The 21641-nt window shown below is 57.6% G+C and overlaps 2 protein-coding genes across 6 annotated transcripts in view; one reads left to right on the forward strand and one right to left on the reverse strand.

Moving 5' to 3' along the window:
• Nucleotides 1-492: 492 nt before the first annotated feature.
• LOC111157038 (histone H2A.V) lies at nt 493-8442 on the forward strand. 2 transcript variants are annotated; one of them, XM_022518246.1, is made up of 5 exons: nt 493-623; nt 3069-3146; nt 5873-5986; nt 7705-7834; nt 8118-8442. In XM_022518246.1, the coding sequence occupies exons 1-5, from the start codon at nt 621-623 to the stop codon at nt 8177-8179; spliced, it is 387 nt and encodes a 128-aa protein (XP_022373954.1). In that variant the 5' UTR covers nt 493-620; the 3' UTR covers nt 8180-8442. The 2 variants fall into 2 exon arrangements, with proteins under 2 accessions (XP_022373954.1, XP_022373953.1); XM_022518245.1 differs by lacking the exon at nt 493-623 and adding an exon at nt 1453-2384.
• Nucleotides 8443-18846: 10404 nt separating this feature from the next.
• Nucleotides 18847-21641, reverse strand: part of LOC111157000 (peptidylprolyl isomerase A) — a 3378-nt gene continuing 583 nt past the window's right edge. For 2 of the 4 annotated variants that reach the window (XM_022518207.1, XM_022518208.1), the window contains exons 2-4: nt 20426-20514; nt 20086-20258; nt 18847-19174 (exon numbers count right to left, since the gene is read on the reverse strand). In XM_022518207.1, the coding sequence (XP_022373915.1) occupies nt 19042-19174; nt 20086-20258; nt 20426-20514 (395 nt within the window). In that variant the 3' untranslated portion in view covers nt 18847-19041. Of the gene's footprint in view, nt 19175-20085; nt 20259-20425; nt 20515-20614; nt 20646-21641 lie in introns of all 4 variants that reach the window. The other 2 variants (XM_022518206.1, XM_022518209.1) reach the window with 2 other exon arrangements.

Below are 21641 nucleotides of genomic sequence, written 5' to 3' on the forward strand. Positions count from 1 at the left end.
GCCCGGCACCGCGGGCCTCGGCCTGCGGGACGCCACACGCACAAGCTACGCCCGCCGTCGCAGGCGTCACAAACATTCCTCACAGGCCACAGAGCGGGAGCGGAGAACGCGCGGGAAAGCCGCCACCGCCTCCGGTCACCCCACCCATTGGCTAACCCTGCAGTCGTTCACGGCGGCCCGCCTCTCCTGCTCGCGGGCGATGTTCTCATTGGCTGACTACCGCCAGCCGTCCGCCCTCATTGGCCCGCCCCTCCGTTCGTCGGGCTGGAGCGGTGGAGAGAGGCCGAGAGCCGCGCGTGGCCCCGCCCCCGCGCGCACAGAGGCGCGTCGGTGTTGGGGCTGGAGGCCCCGCCCCCCGTGCCGTGTGCAAAAACAAACAGCCGTTAGGGAGGAGGTGCCAGGGGCGGGGCCTGGTTAGAAGAGGCCGCGCGATTGGGCAGCCGCAGGGGTTCAAACCAGCAACGGGAGCGAGGATTGGCCGGGGCGGCCCGAAGCGGGCCCCGGTTATTGTCCCGGCTCCGGCAGCGGCGGCGGCGGCGGCGGCGGCGGCGGCGGTCGGTGCTCCGGAGCGGCGGCTCGGCGGCGGCTCGGCGGGAGCGAGGGCGGGAGCGGCCGAGACCATGGTGAGGGCGGCGGCCGGGTGGCCGGGCGGCTGGCGGCGCGGATACCTGTTGAGGCAGCCCGAGGTCGCCCCGCCCGCCGTGGCGTCGGCGCGCAGCGAGGGGAGCCGGGCCGTGAGGCCGGCGGGCTCTCCGTGCTGTCCCCCGGTGTTCCCTGGGCAGCGCCGCCGACCTGCGGGCCTCCGCCGGCTGATGAACGCACGGGCGGGTCTCGGGAGCCAAAAGTCCGGGCGGCGGCGGGCTGTCGGCTTGCTGCGGAGCCGCGGCTCCCGGGCCCCGCGGGCAGGAGTGCGGCCGGCGGCGGCCCCTCCGACCCCGGCGGCGGACCTGCGCGGGCCGTTGCCCCGTGCGGCTCGGAAAGCCCGCGCCTTAATGCCGCTGCCTGCGGAGCGGGTGGGACGCGAGTGACTTCGGGCCCGGCTGGCGCGGCTGGCGGCCGAGAGCGGGTCGGTGTTTCCGGACTCGGCGCTGCGGACTGCCGGAGCCGCCGGAGCTCTCGGCGCGGGGCGGACGGGGAGGGTCCCGTCCTGCGGAAGGACGGCGTGCGGGAGGCTCGGGGCGGCTCGTACGTGCTGCTGCCTCCGTGCTGCCGCCGCCCGCGCGTTTAGTGGGCTGAGATGTGTGCGGTGGACGCTGTAGCCTCCGGGTGCTTGGTTTTGTGTTTTTATTGACGTGACAGAGAGATCACAAGCAGGCAGAGATGGGGGGGAAGCAGGTCTCTGCCGAGCAGAGCACCCGACGCGGGGCTCGATCCCAGGACCCAGGGATCATGACCCGAGCCGAAGGCAGAGGCTTCACCCACTGAGCCCCCCAGGCGCCCCGTGGCCTACAAGTTCTTTGAAGAGCTGCGCTGCAGAGGGGACGCGCGGTTTCAGAGCTTAGCGTCCACTCGCTGGAACAGCTGGTCCGTCTTGTAAACGGATTTAATGTTGACGGGCCTTTTTTTTTAAACCGTGACGCCGCGGTAGACTTGAATGGTACGGATGAAACCGTGCGGCCGAGAACCTCGGGTTCTGTCTTAGCTCGGGTCCTTGGTGTTCCCTCCCCGAGGCCCGAGCGTGTCTGACTTACCCAGTGATGTCCGGGTGGTGTGTGCGCACGCCTGCGGCGGGGAGCCCGGCTTTACGGGGGAAAAGCCCACGGCCTTTGTCTTTTTCTCCAAGACGTAGTTTTGTGGGGGTTCGGTGGCGCGTACCTGCACCTCGGTTGTTGAAACGGCTGCGAAAGTCTCCCTTGCTTCCCTGTAGCAGGTCCTGTTTGTGAACGGTAAGACTCTCCAGCCCTTCTTTTACTGGCTGTTGATAGTAGGATTCGTTTAACCGTTTCCGTGTAAGCCGGAAGGTCTTTCTGGTTTTCAAATATACCTAACAAAGTTGGCCATTGGAGCCGTTCTTCAGTGTCCCATCCATGGCATGAAGTCCAGTCTCCTCGCTCCGCAGCCAGCACTGCCGGTCGTCTTCAGACTGCTCCTTTCTTCCAGAGTGACACTCCGCACCCGTGAGGCACTCACCCTGCTTCCAGCCCCCCTGCAGCCTCTGGCACCCATGTTTCTCTCTGTCCCTCTGGTTTTGACAGGTACCTCCTGTAAGATGCACCAACAGTATCTGCCTGTGAGGGTCGCGTCCGGCAGGTGCCACAGTGCCCTCCTCCTAGCCCAGTGCTCGTCCGGGAGACGTGCGCAGCGCATCTCTGCCCCAGAACGCCGGCCGCTTGTGCCTCTGCGCTGCTGGGGACCTGCGCGCTGGTCGCGGCCTCAGTTCCATGGTAGAGCCCCGGGTGGGACCGCTGGGGCACGTGCTGCTTCCATGGGCGCGTTCTTGAGGGTTTGTTTTTTATAAGGTGCTTTTTCCCTATCTCTCCAAACAGCGGACTTCTGACTATTTCTGTGGAAATGATATATGTTAACTGGTTTTTTAAAAAATATTTTTAGGGGCGCCTGGGTGGCTCAGTTGGTTAAGCAGCTGCCTTCGGCTCAGGTCATGATCCCAGCGTCCTGGGATCGAGTCCCACATCGGGCTCCTTGCTCCTCAGGGAGCCTGCTTCTCCCTCTGCCTCTGCCTGCCATTCTGTCTGCCTGTGCTTGCTCTCTCTCCCTCTCTCTGAAAAATAAATAAATAAAATCTTTAAAAAAAAATTTTTTTTAAATATTATTTCATTATGAAATATTTCCAGCATAAAAGTTATATTGACCTGTTGAAGGTTCTTCAGGGTGAAATTTGAGAAAAAAAGTCAAAAGTTCGGGAATCTCATTTTAAATAAGTATTTAAGATTCAACATCATGTTTATATAAACTAATAAACGGTGGCATAACACCTGTATGTCTGAACTTGAGGAAGGAGATCACCTAGAATTTTTTTAACTACCTGAGGTAAAACTGGAAGAACTTGTTTCCCGTATCTTTTTGAAATAACATTTTCAAGTCTTCATCTGGAGCTTTTTTTCACTTAGGCTGGAGGCAAAGCTGGAAAGGACAGTGGGAAAGCCAAGGCTAAGGCCGTGTCTCGCTCCCAGAGAGCCGGGCTACAGGTAATTGATGTTCTCCTAATTCGCTATTAAATTAGTTTCTTTACTGTTATGATCCAGGACCCAGAGATGTTTCATTAATTGTGGAAATGTATTGTTGGCCTTTTAATGAGATTAATTGGTTGAAATTTAAATACTAAAACAACAGTGTTTTAATTTGTATTTTTCTAAATAAGAACAAGTCATGAAATGACCTTAAATGAACTCTGTGATTTTGCTCTCTTAAAATCTGTTATTTCTGGATTGTAAGTATGTTCTTGGTTCTCTTATAAATTGAGTCACGTTAAAGTAAGTCCGCTGTGGGCTTTCTTCTGGGGGAGGTGTGTGTGGTGGGGGGTAACTCTGAGATGACAGGAATTTGGGGCAGAATGACGGGCGGTTCGTTAGTTCTTTGACTGTCCCCAGTAGCTTCAGCTCTAGACTGCAGTGGTGTGCCCGAAACACTCAGTACCTTCAAACTTCTTATATTTCAGTGGTTGCGACTGTAATCCACCAACTCAGAATATTCTGAATAAGTAAGAATTGCTCCCTGCATGTAAGACACCCTTTCAAAGGAAGGTGTGAAGGCCAGACTCTAAGGTTTGGATTTTCAGCCTCTCGGCTGTGGTGAGCCACTGAAAGCTTTGGAGCAGGAGCTTGGCATGACCCGTGGGAACTGACGGAAGGGGATAGAAGTTACCCCTGATGGTGCCTTCTGTATCGCAGAGCATCACGTGAACCTGACCGCGTTGGGTGAGAGCCAGGCACGGCGGCTGGCCTTGGTGCTATAGCAGGCGGCGCGCACCTGCACTGGCGTGGGGCGGAAGGAGCGGCAGGCGCGTGTGCGATCCGCTCGTGGAGGGCTGACAGGCAAGGCGAGAAAGGTCTCCCTAAGGCTCGGAACCTTCGGGTCAGAGGAGCTTGTCTTGAGGCAGAAACAGGTTATGACATAATGGGTGTCAGGTGGGTAACTTGAAGTTCCCCGGAACACCGGCAGGAAGGGACCCTCCAGTCGTAGATCAGAGCCCCCGTTCCAGGAGGGAGCGATCAAAAGAATGACAGATTTAAGTTCCCGTGTGTCAGATAGATTGTTGATGCTACAGATGTTTGTTGTTAGAGCATGAGAACGGAACACGGGGACCCGGGCGGACCCTCAGAAACACTTGGGATCTGAGTCAGAGAAAGAAAAGCCTGAAGACCAGCCCGCCTGGAAGACCATTAGAGCTCTGTGTCGTCCCTGCAGCCGACGTAGAAATGGGGTTCCGCGTCCTAGTGTGTCGTTAGACAGCCTGCCTGCTCCGGGGGAGCCCGGGGTTACTTAGTGAAGGACTGTAACTGAGCAGAATGCCATGCCTTTCCTCCTCAAGGATGGGATCTAGAAATGGCAGCTAGATTTGGCAGTTCGGGTGTTACCACTGACCTTCAAGAATGATGTCTGGGGGGACGCCTGGGTGGCTCAGTTGGTTGGACGACTGCCTTCGGCTCAGGTCATGATCCTGGAGTCCCGGGATCGAGTCCCGCATCGGGCTCCCAGCTCCGTGGGGAGTCTGCTTCTCTCTCTGACCTTCTCCTCGCTCATGCTCTCTCTCACTGTCTCTCTCTCAAATAAATAAAATCTTTAAAAAAAAAAAAATGATGTTCAGCAAAAGCCAGGTTTGGATTGGAATAAAAGAGGTGACAGGAAAGTTAGGGGTTTGGGATTTCCTTTTAAGTTTTGCCTTTGGAGGGTCACCTGGGTGGCTAAGTGAACCAGTTAGGTGTCCGATTCGAGATCAGCTCACGTCAGGCAAGTTCAAGCCCCCAGCTGGGCTCCAAGCCGGGTGTGGCACCTGCTTAAACATCAGTCTGTCCGTCCGTGCGTCCGGGCCTTTGGAAAGGAGATGTGCAGACAAGCAGGAGCTTTGCCAGAGGCGTGGAGGCATTGTGAGCGAGGTGCAGATGAGAGGCCGCGTGGGGCGCTGGTGGAGCCGCTGCAGTGCCAGAGCAACGTAGGGGTGGGGCGGTCGGGCGCAGGGGTGCGGAACAAGGACCCCTTGGAGCTGAGGAAGTGCCTCGTCTCAGGAAGAGTCCCAGTGAGAAAATGGTGTTGGTTTCTCTTAGCCGTCAGATCACCTCTTAAAACCGAGCACGGAAGGGTGGCCGGGGCCCAAGGAAGGTGGCGGGAGAGGAGGTCCCACGAGGCTGTTCCGTGAAGGGACTAATGATCCCCTCACGACGCGAGGCCCTGTGCGGCGTGTGCGGGCTGCTGCACCGCGTGCTTTCTCTGCGCCAGGCTGCGACACTCCGCGTTCTGAACGAGTGCTGTTCTGCCTTTTCTGCTCTCCGCAGGAGAGTAACTGGCATGGAGGGGTGGGCTCCTTACTAGGACATAAGTACAGGTCCCGGGAGCTCTCTGTTGCTAGATCGGTGTGACTTCTTTTTTTTTTTTTTAAGATTTTATTTATTTATTTGACAGAGAGATCACAAGCAGGCAGAGAGGCAGGCAGAGAGAGAGGAGGAAGCAGGCTCCCCGCTGAGCAGAGAGCCTGATGCGGGGCTCGATCCCAGGACCCTGAGATCATGACCTGAGCCGAAGGCAGATGCTTAACCCACTGAGCCACCCAGGTGCCCTAGATCGGTGTGACTTCTGACACGCACAACCAAATTCATCTTCTGTCCTGCGTCACCCCCGTCGCTCAGCCTTCGGTCACACACGGTGGTGTGACAGTGAGACTCTCAGATGCTTCCCACCCCGATGGTTTGTCTTTCAGTTTCCCGTGGGCCGCATCCACAGACATCTGAAGACTCGCACTACGAGCCACGGAAGGGTCGGTGCCACGGCTGCCGTGTACAGTGCCGCGATCCTGGAGTACCTCACTGCGGAGGTGTGCGGGACGGGCTCATGTGGGGTCTGGCGGGGGCGGTGCTCTGAAGGACTGGAGCCCGCGGAGTCGGGGCTCAAGACAAAAAAACGCGGGTGCTTCGAGATGCGTCTTACTGGTGCCGGCGTCGAGCGGAACCTTGATGCGCTCTTGTCTGAAGTCCGCATGAGGGTCCGCAGTCCGTACCTTTAAGCGACGTGACAAAGGAGTGTCACATACTCTCAGTGCTCTGCTAGTGACGCAGGGAACCGTGGCTGTAGGTGTCCCTGCTCCGTGATCTTTGTGAGGTTAGACCGCAGTCTCCTGGTGAGTGAGGATTTGGGGCGGGTACAGGTTTGCCAGTGTGGACGCATTTTTAAAAACCACAGGTACACGATGGTGATAGGGTTGTGTGCATAAAGTGCTGGATCTTGGTCAGTTTGCCGCTTTAGGATGATAAGTTAGTTAATTCTTAATAGTTGGGTGATGGATCGGCACTGCCTCCGTTCCGGCCGCTTCTAAGGCTCTGAAACTCCTTCAGCCACCTCCCAAGCCAGGAAGTCATTAAAGGAGCCAGCAAGCCAGACGGTGGCCATGGCCAATCTGGTGGAAACAGGGAAGGCTCTTCCTCAGGAGAGCTCTGGTCGGGACTAAGGCTAAAGGTGGAAGTTTGATCTGTCCATTGTCACCGCTGCCAGTCTGCTAACTTCCCCAAGTCCTTAACCTGCAGACGCTCTCGTCTCCCTTAGGTCCTGAGCCAAGGATACGGTGTTGGCAGCATGGAACGTCTGCCCCCTTCTGCAGCTCTCCCGGTGTGCGTGTGCGTGTGCGTAGCGGCAGACTTTGGAGAGGGGCGGACCGCATTCGCTCGTGTGGAGGCATAGTCTTCTGGCTCAGAATGTTCCAGATACTTAAGTTGGGGAAGTTAGTCATTAGTAGAAGTAAAGAAAATACTGGAATCTAAAGTCAGGGATAATCACTTTTCAGCCTTGGTTTTGCACTAGGATCACTTGGTGAGCTCTCGAAAGATGCTGGTACCCTGCCCCCCCGCCAGAGCAGCCAGTTTAGGAAAGAACGGAGCGGGGTCCAGTGGCTTGTGAAGTGTGCCCGTGGCTTCTGGTGCACACCAAGGCTTCCGGCTGCGCTGTCTCCATGCGGCTCCGGGGACTTGCTTTTGTAGGTTGTACAATGCCGGTATAGTCTGGGGAGCAAAAAAACCCAAAACTGCGGTTTTGTGGCCAGCTGGGGCTTTGAAGTTCTTTCAGTTGAAAATTCCCATTCTAGAATAAAGCATGCTGCTTGTGGATTATAGGGCCACTGATGTTAAAATCTCTGAGTGAGAAATTATTTTCATTAGGTTTTTAAACTTTTCTACAAGTACTAAGAAATAAACTGCAGCCGCTAAGGGCCGGGCACAACTAGACTACAGGGACACGGAGAGAGAACGCTTTCCCGAGGCGTTCGCATTGAACATGGCGGCGAAGGGACAGTCTCTCCCTCGCCTTCTTCCCGTAGAAGCGGGTGCTTGCCCGGGCGTCTCCTGTCCCTGCAGCAGGCGGCTGCGGAAGGGCCCAGCGAAGTAAGGAGAGTCCTCTGAGAGCATCAGGAACGCGCGAGCACGGGTTGTCGGTTCCCGCGTCTGTCGTGTCCGGGCACCACGGAGATCTTTCTCGCTCTGATGGGTCCACACTGACCCTAAGAGCCTTCGTCCCCTGACACGCTGTCCCCCGGGCGCTCTGTAGGTGCTGGAGCTAGCGGGCAACGCCTCCAAGGACCTCAAGGTAAAACGGATCACTCCACGCCACTTGCAGCTGGCGATCCGCGGGGATGAGGAGTTGGACTCGCTCATCAAGGCCACCATCGCCGGGGGCGGTACGTATGCTAACCCGCGGGTCTCGGCCGTCCGTGGCCTCTGTGAGGAAGGCCAAAGTTAGATTGGCGCTCCCCGGTGCGTGTGCGGTCTGCGTGTGCGCACATGCGCTGACACACGCACACCCCGAAACCCATAAGAGCGCTGTTCTGCACAGTTTCCGTGGGGCTCCCGGAGCCCGAGAGAGGGAGCCCTGGGGGTAGGTACTGTCACAGGGGACTTGAGTCTGTGCGGTCGCCGTCCGTCGAGGCTCGGCGGCCTCTGATCCTGTGTGCTTCCTTGCAGGTGTGATCCCGCACATCCACAAGTCTCTGATCGGCAAGAAGGGACAGCAGAAAACCGCTTAGAGCACGGTTTTAACCAACCCCTTCCCCCCGTCATCGTACTGTAACCGGGTCGAAGAAAGCACGGGGCCGTGTGGAGGTTTTCGGAGAGGCGGGTGGAAAAGCATAGACCGTTACTGCAGACGCGATAAGAGACCTGTGTGTGTCCTGAGGCTCCCGTGTGGCGAAGCCCCTTTCCACGCGGCAGTACCTGGCGTTGGTCGGCTGGTTTCTCCCGTGTGTTTTATACAAAAATGGAATCGATAAACCATTTTTTACAAAACTAACATGTCTCAGAACTGTTCTGTTCGTGAGGTGTTGGAACTGTTTTGCTTCTTCTTTGAAATTTTTAAAATTTCAAATCAGTTATCTTATATTCACGGTAATCTTAGAACAGAGATTGGGAATACGGACTTCCCAGGGTTGATACCGTGTCCTCCTGCGGGGTCGCAGGCGCCCTCCGCTCACGGGACGCAGCCTTCCATTACACAGCGCGAGGCAGGGAACCGGCGGGAGACTGGGGCGCGCCGGCAGCTAGGACGTGCGTCCCAATTCCACAGGGACTCGAGGACGGAAACGTACACTCGGAGCCCATGTAAGAGGCTAGTGGAGTTGTCTCCGGAGCCCTTACTGTGTGGCAGGCCCCGAGCTAAGCGCTTTCGTGATCAGGAAATTGTGCGCACCCACGCACGAACATACGGACACCGGGGCTCGCAGCTGTCACCGTTAGCCAGACGACGCTTCTCTCGTAGACAGAAGGCAGCCGAGCCGGGATACAGCCTCAACTTGGCCGGCTCCAGAGCCCGCACGCGCACCCGGGATTAGAGTTAAAATTTATCAGAGTTGGTGCTTCTACCTCAACCTCCAGCTTCCAGTTGTCTTGCGCGGACACAGCAGAGCACTCGGCAGGTCAGGTCGTGTTTCCGGACGCCGGTGGCTTGCTCTGCTTGCTCTGCTTCCACGCACGCGCGCGATTGAGTGTGGCTGCCGACTCCGTCCGTCAGGAAGCTCTATGTTTCTGCTGGGGACTCTTCGTTAAAAAAGAAAGCTTAATGTTTTATAATGTAGCACTAGCAAGACAAAACTCGTTTTAAAAAACTTATTTTATTTTGGAAATTTTCAAAAATACTGGAAATAAAGAGAATAGTAAAGCCCGGCGTGCTCCTCCGGCTTCCACGTTACCCTGTGCTCAGCTCTGTCTTACCCGTGCGCCCGCCTGGCCCTCCTCCCAGTGGGCTGCTTCAAACCCCATTTCAGGCGTCATCTATTTGAGTGCCTGCATACTTACTGAGCTCTAAGGGGGGGACACTTTTTGGACCATAATCACAGTCTTTTTTTAAGATTTTATTTGGGGGGCGCCTGGGTGGCTCAGTAGGTTAAAGCCTCTGCCTTCGGCTCAGGTCATGATCCCAGGGTGCTGGGATCGAGCCCCGCATCGGGCTCTCTGCTCAGCGGGGAGCCTGCTTCCTCCTCTCTCTCTCTGCCTGCCTTTCTGCCTACTTGTGATCTCTCTGTCAAATAAATAAATCTTTAAAAAAAAAAAAAAGATTTGGGGCGCCTGGGTGGCTCAGTGGGTTAAAGCCTCTGCCTTTGGCTCAGGTCATGATTCCAGGATCCTGGGATCGAGCCCCGCTTCGGGCTCTCTGCTTAGCAGGGAGCCTGCTTCCTCTTCTCTCTCTCTCTGCTTCTCTGCCTATTTGTGATCTCTGTCTGTCAAAATAAATCAATAAAATCTTTAAAAAAAAAAGATTTTATTTTTTGGGGGCACCTGGGGGGCTCAGCTGTTAAGCGTCTGCATTCAGCTCAGGTCATGATCTCAGGGTCCTGGGATTGAGCCCCGCATCAGGCTCTCTACTTGGCGGGCAGCCTGCTCCACGCCGCACCCCCCACCCCCCGCCTGCCTCTCTGCCTACTTGTGATCTCTCTCTCTGTGTGTCAAATAAATAAATAAAATATATATATTTTTAAGTCCTTTAAAAAAAAAGATTTTGACAGCAAGAGACACAGCGAGAGAGGGAGTACAAACAGGGGGAATGGAAAAGGGGGAAGCAGGCTCCTGCTGAGCAGAGGGCCCGAGGTGGGGCTCGATCCCAGGACCCTGAGATCATGACCTGAGCCGAAGGCAGAGGCTTAACCCACTGAGCCACCCAGGCGCCCCGCCGACCAGCCTTTCTTAGCGCACAAATAGGAAGTTAACGTGATCCGAAGAGGCTCCAAGCTTAGCATTCTCTTCTGGAGGTAGGGAAGGTCACTACACATTTTCTTTGAAAACTCCCCACATTTAGATTTGCCTCTAAACCCCTAAATAAATCTGCGAAAGCAAAGAAATCCGGACCCACGTTCGTTTGCTAGCTGGTCCGCTGGCCGCACAGCTGGAGTTGGAACTCAGGCCAGTCTGACTGCGGGTTCCAGGCCCAGCTGCGCGGAGGCCACCACGGGGCACGAGGGGTCTGCTGCCCACTGGTCTGTGCAGGCGCTGCCGTTCGTCGTGTGCTCGGAGCTTCGGCTAGAAAATGTGATTAACGCAGGTCTGGACGTCACTCAAAGGAGCTCCTTCTGACACCTGCATGGAGAGCCCGGGGGGGCCTTGTGAGCGGAGGTCACCTTGGGCCTGCCTGGTGGGTTGCAGAGCGTGCTCGAGCCTGCCCGCGTGGCATCCACGCAAACCTCGCCCCGAAGCAGCGGCTCCCGGCTGAGCTCGAGGCGGGAAGGCGAGGCCCGGCTGACCCTGCCCGCACTCAGACTTGCCGGCTAGTGTCCCCCCAGCCCCGCGAGTCCCTGCCAGCCCCCAGACGCGTTTCCATTTTCTCCCGGTTCCATCGGTGGCCTCAACCCTCACTCAATTGCCGTCCCATCTTCTCCCTCCCCTCCCTTCCAGGCTTTTGCTGCAGGGGTGAGCTCACCCCGCATACTTCCCACAGGTTTCACGGGAGTGCGTTCCGAGTTTATACTTTCTAGAACATGTGTCCCGATTCTTCCCAAAAATGCCCCATGCTGGACCCTTCCCGCTCACCACCCAGGCCACCATGCTCACCTCCAGCCCCGCCTCCGTTTCAGCCCACACCATGAGACACTGCCAGACGCGTGGATGTGTCCCTTTTAGTGTCACAGCCAGCTCCTAGGCCGAGTCCGTGCACACTGTGAAGCCTTCCCTCTGCCCGGACTCTGCTGCCAGGATCCGCTGCCCCCATCCGGGCCTTGGCTGTGCCGCGCGCTGGCCACACTCCCCGCAGCAGCTTTGCGTGAGGGCCGCCGGGGTCTCTGGCGGCCGCACTCAAGGACCGCCGTGAGGCCACGTGCTGCATAGGACGAGGCCCCCCGAAGACTGGCACCGTCCCTCCCACCGTCCACAGATTGTTTTATCAAGTATCACCTTCTAAGATTTGTTCCAAGTGTTTAAAAATTTAAAAAGTGTTTTGAAATGTTCAAAAGAGTCCAAATAGGAACACCTCCGAGTTCAGACAGAGCTCAGCTGAGGGGCTGGAAAACCCGGGGAAGTCGGACAGGATGGTGGGGGGGGGTGGCTAGGGAAGGACACATTCCTGGGGAGGATGGCCCCGGGGAGGAGGCCTCACCGAAGGGGATGGTAGTTTGCGAGTTGCGCTCCATTACTTTCTGCCTCCGAGGTGTTCCCGTGTCCACGCATGGCCCCGATGGGGAGGAGGTGGTCTGAGAGCCTAACGATGAGCCTGGTGGCCTGGGAGAGGACGAGGCGACGGGAGAGGGAGCTTAGGACAGATCATCTGAACGCAGAAAGCCGCAGGTTGCAGAGATGTGGGTGTGTCCACGTAGACACCCCATATTCTGCAGAGAAAGGTGAGGTCTGCGCCTGCACAGCCAAGGACAAAGGGCCCAGTGGGAGGACCTCTCCCAGGCAGAAGCGTCAGAGCTTCCCAATCCAGGCAGCCGCGCTTCGCACCACCAAGCGGGCGGGCCCTGAGGCCCCAGGCCCCGTAGCAAGTGCCTGCCGCCGGAGGGCAGAGGGAGCGGTTTCCAGTTCGCACGACGCCCTTGACAGAAACCCGGGTCCCCTCCTGGCTCCTGCCTTCCTCCTTCCCTTGGCACGGAGAGCAGGGGCACTCCCGGTCGCGCCGGTGCAGCCGCAGACTGGCTCCCATGTTCACCCCATCTGCACACATGCGTAAGGGAGCCCAGCCGACGGTCCTGCTCTTTTTTTAACAAATAAAAATCCAGGTGAGCAAGTTTTGAACGATGAGTCGCTGCGTCCTTCCTGCAAGCCTATCACATTCCGTCCACCCCGGGCTACTCCCGGCCTGCCCATGGCTTAGCGGAGGCCGGCCCAGGCGCTCCGCTGCGGGCTTTGCTGCCGGCAGGACAGCCGGTATCTATCATCTCGAACCGCCGCTCGGGGAGGAAGAAGCTGAGGCGAGCCCTCCGCAGGAGCGGGGTGCAATGGCCCTTTGCAAAGCTCTGACCCTGGACGTAGAGGGATGGCTTTGGGGATGCAGGTGCAGATACGGGGTGCGGCCACCTGACTGGTGACCAGGACACCGCTCACTCTGGACCCGGGACACCCAGTGCGTGATGCCAAGGGATCCAAGCAGCTGCGGCGAGCGCTCTGCCCCCAGGACATGTGCCCGGCCCTGGGGCTGGCCTCCACTCCCAGGCCTCAGAGGGGGCACCGGGGCTGAGCCTGCACTGTGGGGCCCTCAGCACCGGGTCCTCGCGGCCCTCCTGGCCCTTCCCAGCACCCCCACCCCCGCAGCCGTCCCTCAGGACAGGGAGGGGGCTTCAGGAAGGCTCTTGGCCCTCAAGAGCCCTGTCCCCTCCGCATACACTCTGGAACATGGGATCGGCTAAGGACGGGGCGGATCTTCAGGGGAAGGAAAGGCCTGCAGTTCGCCGAGTGCGGGCGCAATTTCTCAGCTCTCCGTGGTACTTTCCAGCGAGGTCTGTGACCTCCTGGCTCTAAGCCGAGAAATAGGCTGAGTTTGATGATGCCCCCCCACCCCGTGTGGTCATCCTGGCGGGCGCATGGTTTCGGGGGCCCAGAACACCGGCCAGAATGTCTCACCAGCGGGGAGCGCGATGCACTGGAGCTCGGCGCCCGGGGCAGAGAGCGGACAGGGGTCCTGGGCCCCACCAGCACTTCCGGTAAAGAGGTGGAGTGGGGGACTGCGGCGCCAGCATCTGTGAGCGCATCTGTCGCAGCGCGCCAGGTGCACAGAGCCGCTCATACAGCAGGCTCACGGGTCAGAAGCTGTTGTCTCAGGGCGCCTGGGTGGCTCAGTGGGTTAAAGTCTCTGCCTTTGGCTCAGGTCATGATCCCAGGGTCTTGGGATCGAGCCCCTCATCGGGCTCTCTGCTCAACGGGGAACCTGCTTCCCTTCCTCTCTCTCTCTCTCTGCCTACTTGTGATCTCTATCAAATAAATAAAATCCTAAAAAAAAAAAAAAAGCTATTGTCTTTTTTCGGGGTTTACCAAGAATCCATTTGATTTCTTCCCAGATCTGGTTATGCAAGTAAGTCGTAACTATTTTAAATATGCAACTCAGTTAACAATTATGTAACTCCATGATGAAGTAAGTTGTAACATCTATGACCTGTAGGTTTGGGAAGGGCCCAGGAGCACAAACTCCTGTTTGAGAAGTGAGAGGCCTGAGGCAGCTGGGAAAGACCTGGTCTTTGCAGGGACGTGCCTCATGGAAGGCCGTGCAGATGCCCCAGTGACAGGCCCTGCACGTAGTCACAGCCGCACCTGCCAGTCTGTTTGGAGTAAAAATCCCATGTTTGGGGCACCTGGGCAGCTCAGTCAGTGAAGCGTCTGCCTTCGGCTCAGGTCATGATCTCAGGGTCCTGGGATCGACCCCCACATCGGGCTCTCTGCTCAGCGGGAGCCTGCTTCTCCCTTTCCCACTCCCCCACTGTGTTTCCTCTCTGTGTCTGTCAAATATATAAATAAAATCTTAAAGAAAAAAAAAAGTAATGCTGCTAGGACTTGCCTTGGGTTTGGCCACAGTTTGTTTTTCCCAGGTTGCAAATCATCTTTTTTTTTTAATATTTATTTGACACAGAGAGAGAGAGATCACAAGTAGGCAGAGAGGCAGGCAGAGAGGGGGGGAAGCAGGCTCCCCATTGAGCAGAGAGCCCGATGCGGGGCTCGATCCCAGGACCCTAAGATCATGACCTGAGCTGAAGGCAGAGGCTTAACCCACTAAGCCACCTAGGCGCCCCATTTTTATTTTTTTAAAGATTTTATTTACTTATTTGAGAGACAGAGAGTGAGAAAGCTGGGAGCCCGATGCAGGGCTTGATCCCGGGACTCCAGGATCATGACCTGAGCCGAAGGCAGTTGGTTAACCAACTGAGCCACCCAGGTGCCTCTGCAAATCATTAAAAAAATATATTTGTTTATGGGGCCCCTGGGCGGCTCAGTCAGTGAAGAGTCCAGTCCCAGCTCAGGTTCCCTGCTCAGCGGGGAGTCTGCCTCCGCTGCGTCTCTCCCCTGCCCTCCCCGCTCATGCTTACCTGCTCTCTCAAATAAGTAAAATAAAAAAAAAAAAAAAAGATTTATTGGGGTGACGGTGCGGCTCAGGTCATGATCTCGGGGTGCTGCATTCAAGGCCCATGTTGCGCCCCTGCTCAGCCCTCTCCCTCTGCTGCTCCCTGGGATGTGCTCTCTTGCTTGTTCCCTCTCTCGAATGAATGAATAAAATCTTAAAAAATTTTAAAGATTTATTTGAGAGAGAGAGTGTACTCGTGCAAGTGCTGGGGGAGGAGCAGAGAGAGAGAGAGAATTTTTTTTATTTTTTATTCTTTTTATTTTTTTAAAGATTTTATTTATTTATTGGACAGACAGAGATCACAAGTGGGCAGAGAGGCAGGCAGAAAGAGAGGGGGAACAGGCTCCCTGCTCAGCAGAAAGGCCAATGCGGGGCCCGATCCCAGGACCCTGGGATCATGACCTGAGCTGAAGGCAGAGGCTTAACCCACTGAGCCACCCAGGCGCCCCGAGAGAATTTCAAGCAAACTCCCTACTGAGCCCAAAGCCCAACGTAGAAGCCGATCCCAGGACCCTGAGATCACAACCTGGGCCAAAATCCAGTCAGACGCTTGACACACTGAGCCACCCAATTTTTTATTCTTGAAAAAACTCATCTTTTGTGGGTAAAATGAAGCAATAAAAGGTACACTTGCCGTAAAAGTACATACACTTCATTTTCACTGGTGACCGCCTCCCGCTGGTCCCTGCACACCACTTGCCCCAGATGACACAGTGGCCCCGGGACCCCCGCCTCCCACAGTCTACACTCGGCACACAGTCAGAGGGACCCTTTCACAGTTCGAGCTCCATGGATCTTAATTGGATCTGCTTTTCAATAAACAGGGATAAATTATTCCAACTGGGAATAAAAAACACTTTCGAGACAGAAGACACAGGAGAGGAATTGGATAGTTGATGATATTAAGGGATCATTATTTTAGATGCAAATAGTACTTTGGTTATGTTAAAAATGCAAATTCAGGGGCGCCTGGGTGGCTCAGTGGGTTAAAGCCTCTGCCTTCGGCTCGGGTCATGATCTCAGGGTCCTGGGATCGAGCCCCGCATCAGGCTCTCTGCTCCGCAGGAAGCCTGCTTCCTCCTCTCTCTCTGCCTGCCACTCTGCCTACTTGTGATCTCTCTCTGTCAAATAAATAAAATCTTTAAAAAAAAATGCAAATTCACATCTTTTGGAGACACACTATGTACTAAGACATTCGTGCATGTGTCTGGAATTTGCTTCGAAACAGTCCAGTTGGAGGACGGGGAGGAGGGGGGAGGAGAGCCGGAGCCCCACCGTCCCTGTGCTGTGCTGCGCGCTTCTGTCCGGTGAGCCCGGAGTGGGAGCGTACCGACCAACTGTGGGGTTGTGGAAAAGAGGAGCATACCCATCTGAGTTTAGGTGGTGACTTTTGTATTTTGTATCTTTTTTTTTTTTTTTTTTTTTTTTTAGTTATTTATCTGGGAGAGAGAGAGAATGAGCAGCAGGGAGGAACAGAGAGGGAGGGACAGAGAGTCTCTCCCCTAGGCAGGGAGCCTGATGCGGGGCTCCATCCCGGGACCCTGGGATCATGACCTGAGCTGAAGGCAGACACTTCACCGACTGAGCCCCCCAGGCGCCCCTAGATGGTGACTTGGATGCAAGTATCTACTTCTCTCCGTGGACCCTGATGTCACTATAGCCGAGGGAGTGGGCCAGGGAGGGCTCACCGTGGGGGGGCACCAGGTCGAAGCCACACAGACAGACAGCTCATGCTGTCAGACAGGGGATGGTGTGAGCGTCCCAAATGGTATCGTTTCTAACAGGTTGAGAGTGAAAGTCCACGAGTCCTTAGTAATCAGAAGAGAGAGATTCAAAATTCACTCTATTTTCACGGTTTCAGAATAATGATTGATTCAGGCCGAGGTGAGACAGGAGGCCTGGGAACAGGGTCTTCACAGAATCGAGGAGCTGCCTGACGTCACCGTCCCCGGCTACTTAGGGAGCCAATGACATAAAGAAAAGTGCAGGCTGGGGCCCCTGGGTGGCTCAGTCGGCTGGGCATCTGCCTTCAACTCAGGTCATGATCTCAGGGTCCTGGGATTGGCCGCCGCCCCCCTGCCCCCGGGAAGCGGGCGTGACAGCGCATGGGTCAGAGCATGTGGTCTTCCTGGGGTCTGGGGCGATGGATTATGGTGACAGTTGCCCAACTCCGTAAATTCAACAATTATTCTCTTAAGAAGGGTGAATTTTATGATGTGTGATTATAATCTCAAGAAAGTACTTAAGTTAACAGAAATCCCACTATGCAAAGAAAGTGGAAGGATCGTTGTGGATTTAAAGAAACCAGAGACACAAAAGAACAAGATGTGGGGCCTGGGCTGGGTTCCGGCCGGGCGGAGAAGGGGTCACGGAAGGCATCCAGTTGTAGGGGAATCCCGCCGTAACAAACTTGTCCCAAGCCCCCTGAGGAAAACCCGAATACGGACCAGATACCGCAGATTGTATGGATTCTGCCCCATTTTCAGAGGTGCGAGAGGCGTTGGGTGAGGCCTGCCTTCGAGGGAGCGTGGCTGGCCAGCTCTCCAGGGCATGGGGGAACACCGCAGCCACACAACGTGGACCCTGCCCACCCTGCCTTCTCCTGGGGGCCTTCATCATGGAGCACGGATTGACCCTTACTTTGCATAGGTCTGAGCTTGCGGCCCTCATTTTGAGAACCAAGCCCAGTATGTTTTGGGGAGACACATGGGTGCTGGAGACGGACAGGGACAGAGATCAGAACCATGGCTGCCTGTGGCGAGAGAACCAGGAGCACGCCGCGGGCGATGGGCAGCCGCTCTCCTTCCCAGCCCTCCCGATGCACGGACGCTGGGCAACTTGTAAAGGTGGCCCGCGAGGATTCCCACCCTGGTTCTGCGTGCCCTTGTGCCGTCCCCTCCCCTCAAGGGTGGGCCGGACCCCGCAAACACAGCAACTGTGACAGTGCGTCGTTGCGTTGTGGGGACTGATTGCCACCTACTCCGGCGTCACCCCCCACATCACTGTAATGGACACAACCACTGACCAGGTGTGGATGATCGAGGACTAACCTGTTAACAAAGGAACAAGGGAGACTGGGTTGATGAAGCGTCTCCTGGACACAAGACGCACATGGACAGTGTCCCCACAGTCACCCTGAGGACAAGAGAAAATGGCACAGCTGCAGACACACCAGCACCTTGTGCAGGGGGAACCGGCCAGCAGCTGGACACTCTCACACCACTCAGAAACCGCTCCCGGCTCGAGAGCCCCTGCGGGCAGGGGTGCTGCGGGTTGGTCGTAGCTTGAATTAAGACCCTTAGCAGCTCCCTTCTGCCCGCCCAGCGAGCTTCTCACTGAACATTTATTTGGTCTCTTGAGACCACTTGGTCTCAAGCCCAGCTCATGAAGGGGAAGGGCCTTGCCTCAACCAGACCTGGGGACTCAGGATGGTCAGGTTCCCATGATGGCAGGGTGGCAGCCCTGGGACGGGTCCGGACAGAGGTGGGGATTCAGGTCAAGGGGCAGCCAGAGTCCTGGGCTCCTGCCCACCTTTCCCCATCACTTTCCTTTGTTAACAATGTCCTTGCTGCTTGCTCTAAGGCTGTTCCTGAAGTCAACGATCCAGCTACCCCACAATCACAACCTTCCCCACTCCCGCAGATGACTGGGCACCTACAAAGCAGTCGCCTCACAGGAGAACCAGAACCAGCTGCTGTAGAAGACTCAGCATAGGTGAGCCTGGGCAGGGCAGGTTGTCTGCCTCTGGCTCAGATCATGATCCTAGCGTCCTGGCATCAAGTCCCACATCAGGCTCCCTGCTTAGCAGGAAGCCTACTTCTCTCCCTCCCACTAGTAAAATCTTAAAAAAAAAAAAAAAAAAAAGCACAGAGTCCACATAGCAAATGGGGGAAACCGAGCACCCCCTTAATGCCAGCAGACTTCCGTCCAAATGCAGGCTTCCAAGAGTTAGGATTCCACTTCCTGTAGCGGTCCCCACCCCCGCTCCAGAGCTCTGGTCCAGCATGAGTCACCTCCTGTTCAAGTCGTGGCCTGTGGACCCCCAGCCCCCACAAACTCCGAGGACACCTCGTGACGGCTATTTCTTGGGTCAGGGGAGCAAACCACCCTGTTGCTGCAAGGGAAGGCTGTACAGACCCCCGCCCCCCCCAAGCAAGGACAGACAGCTGTGGTTTAGGTTTTATTTCATCATAAACTGAACTCTGAGATCCAGATAGGCCTGGGGGTAAGGAACCATGGAACCCGCAGAACTGCAGCGAGCGGAGACTGTGGGGTAGTTCGAGCAGGCAGGGGTGGAGGGGCGCTCTCCCGAGCTACAGAAGGAATGGTCGGGTAGTTAAGATAAAACACGTGTCAGACTGATCAGATCTGTCCACAGTCAGCAATGGTGATCTTCTTGCTGGTCTTGCCGTTCCTGGACCCGAAGCGCTCCATGGCCTCCACGATGTTCATGCCCTCTTTGACCTTGCCAAAGACCACGTGCTTGCCGTCCAACCTACAACACGATAGGCGGCATCAGCGACGGGGCCGGTGACCAAGCGGCTCACACTGCGCAGGTAAGGGAGCGGGGGCCCCGCACCCCAACAGAGTACATCCGAGAACATCAGGAGGAGGCACACTCGGCCTTTAGCACCAGCGCCCACTGACCCGACACCGCTTCCGTCTAGCTGAACAAACGGCAACACCACAGTGACTAGCAATCGGCCTCAGAAGGTGAAAATCCTCTCTACTGCAGTTGACTGAGCTCTGCTCGAAACAGACCCCAAAGCGCGCCCATGTGGCCCAGTGGGTTAAGCGCCTGCCTTCGGCTCCAGTCATCATCTCAGGATCCCAGGGTCCCTGCTTGGCAGGGAGTCTGCTCCTCCTCCGCCTCTCCAGTACCTCCCCCAGCTCATGTGCACCCACAGACCCTGGAGAGCCCACGAGCACACACTGACCACAGAGAGCACCGCTCTTCCCTTGATGGTGAGCAAGCTCTACACCCGACAGGGAGCCTGACTTTAAGACGCTGAGATCAAGTGTTTGGCCCTCCTGCGAAGTACCGTTCACTCTGCTGAGTGCCCCTCTCACTATTCCAGTGTCTGTCTTTCAAGATTCTATTCATTAGGCAGAGATCTCAAGTAGGCAGAGATGCAGGGAGGCAGGGGTGGGGGGGGGGGGTAGCAGGCTCCCTGCCCAGCAAGGAGCCTGAGGCGGGACTCGATCCCAGGACCCCGAGACCATGACCTGAGCCCAAGGTAGAGGCTCAACCCACTGAGCCAGCCAGGCATCCCCAATATCTTGCCTTCTGCGGCACAGGACGGCATTCTGTGGCTCCCCATGTCCCCCCAGCCCTTTTGATGGAAAACAAACGGGGAAGCGAGGGATTGTCGCCCCTCGGCAGCCTTCGCCGTGCTGCACCCTTACCAGTCGGTCTTGGCCGTGCAGATGAAGAACTGGGAGCCGTTCGTGTTGGGTCCAGCGTTGGCCATGGACAGGATGCCAGGACCCGTGTGCTTCAGAATGAAGTTCTCGTCGTCAAACTTCTCCCCGTAGATGGACTTGCCACCAGTGCCGTTATGGCGTGTGAAGTCCCCACCCTGTGAACAGAAGCAAAACCGGTCACTCCTGGAAGCGCCATCGGAAAATGCACCAAACTTCGAAACTCTACCCTGGAAACAGCAGCTCCAGCTGGCTCGCGAGGTCAAGTGGAAGCACAGTGGGCAGCGGCTTGCTCTCCAGGGAGACGCGGCGGCGCAGCCCATACCTGGCACATAAATCCCGGGATGATCCTGTGGAAGCAGGAACCTTTGTAACCGAATCCCTTCTCCCCGGTGCTCAGAGCGCGGAAGTTCTCTGTCGCGAGAAAACACAGACCCGCATGTACACAGACGCACTCGCAGGCGCGCCGGGTCGCGACCGCCGCACGCCAGGGCTGCGCACCGAGGGCACTCACCTGCCGTCTTCGGTACCTTGTCCGCGAACAGCTGCAAGAGAACAGAGCGCGGTGAGTGTCCGCGCGTCTGCGGTCGGCGGCGGTCTCGGGGCCTCCGAAGCGCCACAGGAAACGCCTCTTCGGTGATTACCGCGAGTCCCAACAACCAACGGCTCCCGCCGGGCGGAGGTCCCGTGGGGCCGGGCACGAGACCCAGACGTGCCAAACTCCGCCACCGGCCAGGAGCCCGCGCGAGGCTTCCCTGCCCCCAACGTCGGGGGCCTCACACCTCCGAACGCGCGCGGCGGCCCTGAGCACCGGCTCCGGAGCGCTCAGACCCCCGCGGCGGCCTCACCCCGTCGGCTCCCGGGGCCGCCCTGCACCGGGAGTCCCCGCGGGGCGCGGGGCTCACTTTACACGTAACTGACGCCGCGTGCCCGCGCCTGCCAGGAAGCCCCCGCCCCGCAACCCCCGCCGCAACTCCACCCGAGGGGTGCAGGCACCTCCCGCAAGCCCCGCCCGCCCGGCCTCGGGGCGGGGGAGGCCGGGATCTGCCCCCGGAGGCCGCCAGGAGGGGATCCCGCACGTCCCCCGGCAGATGAGCCCCCGGGAGGGGCCGAGGCTGCGCCACGTGCGGAGGGCTGCCGGGCGCGTCCCCGAGCGCCGCCCGCAGAGCCGCCGAGGGACCGTTGGGCGGGCGGGGCCGGCGTTGTCGGCGCAAGGCGGGGGCGCCGCACGCTTCCGCCGGGCGGGGCCGGGCCGCTTCCACAGTGCGCCCCCCCCTCCCGCACCGCGGTCCCCTAGGCCACCCCTCGGGGCCCCCGCCGCCCCGCCTGCGGGCGTTGCCCACCCCGAGCGCGCGGCCCGAGCACGTGCGCGCCGCCCGTCCCCCGCCGCCCCGCCTTTGTCCGCCGCCGCCCCTCCCCCGCCGCCCCCGGCCGCCCAAAATGGCCCCTCGTCAGGAAATGGCGCCGCCCCGCCCGCGCTCCTCGGGCCGGGGCCGCCCGTCCGCCCGTCCGCCCGCGCCCCCGCTCGCCGCCGCCCCCCG

This window comes from Enhydra lutris, unplaced genomic scaffold (assembly GCF_002288905.1).
Source record: "Enhydra lutris kenyoni isolate GAN:26980312 unplaced genomic scaffold, ASM228890v2 scaffoldscaffold51, whole genome shotgun sequence".
Taxonomy (NCBI): domain Eukaryota; kingdom Metazoa; phylum Chordata; class Mammalia; order Carnivora; family Mustelidae; genus Enhydra; species Enhydra lutris.

Coding starts and splice junctions, on each gene's coding strand:
- LOC111157038 (XM_022518246.1), top strand. Junction 5,987..7,704: donor TGGAGTACCTCACTGCGGAG/GTGTGCGGGACG, acceptor GGCGCTCTGTAG/GTGCTGGAGCTAGCGGGCAA. Junction 7,835..8,117: donor GGCCACCATCGCCGGGGGCG/GTACGTATGCTA, acceptor GCTTCCTTGCAG/GTGTGATCCCGCACATCCAC.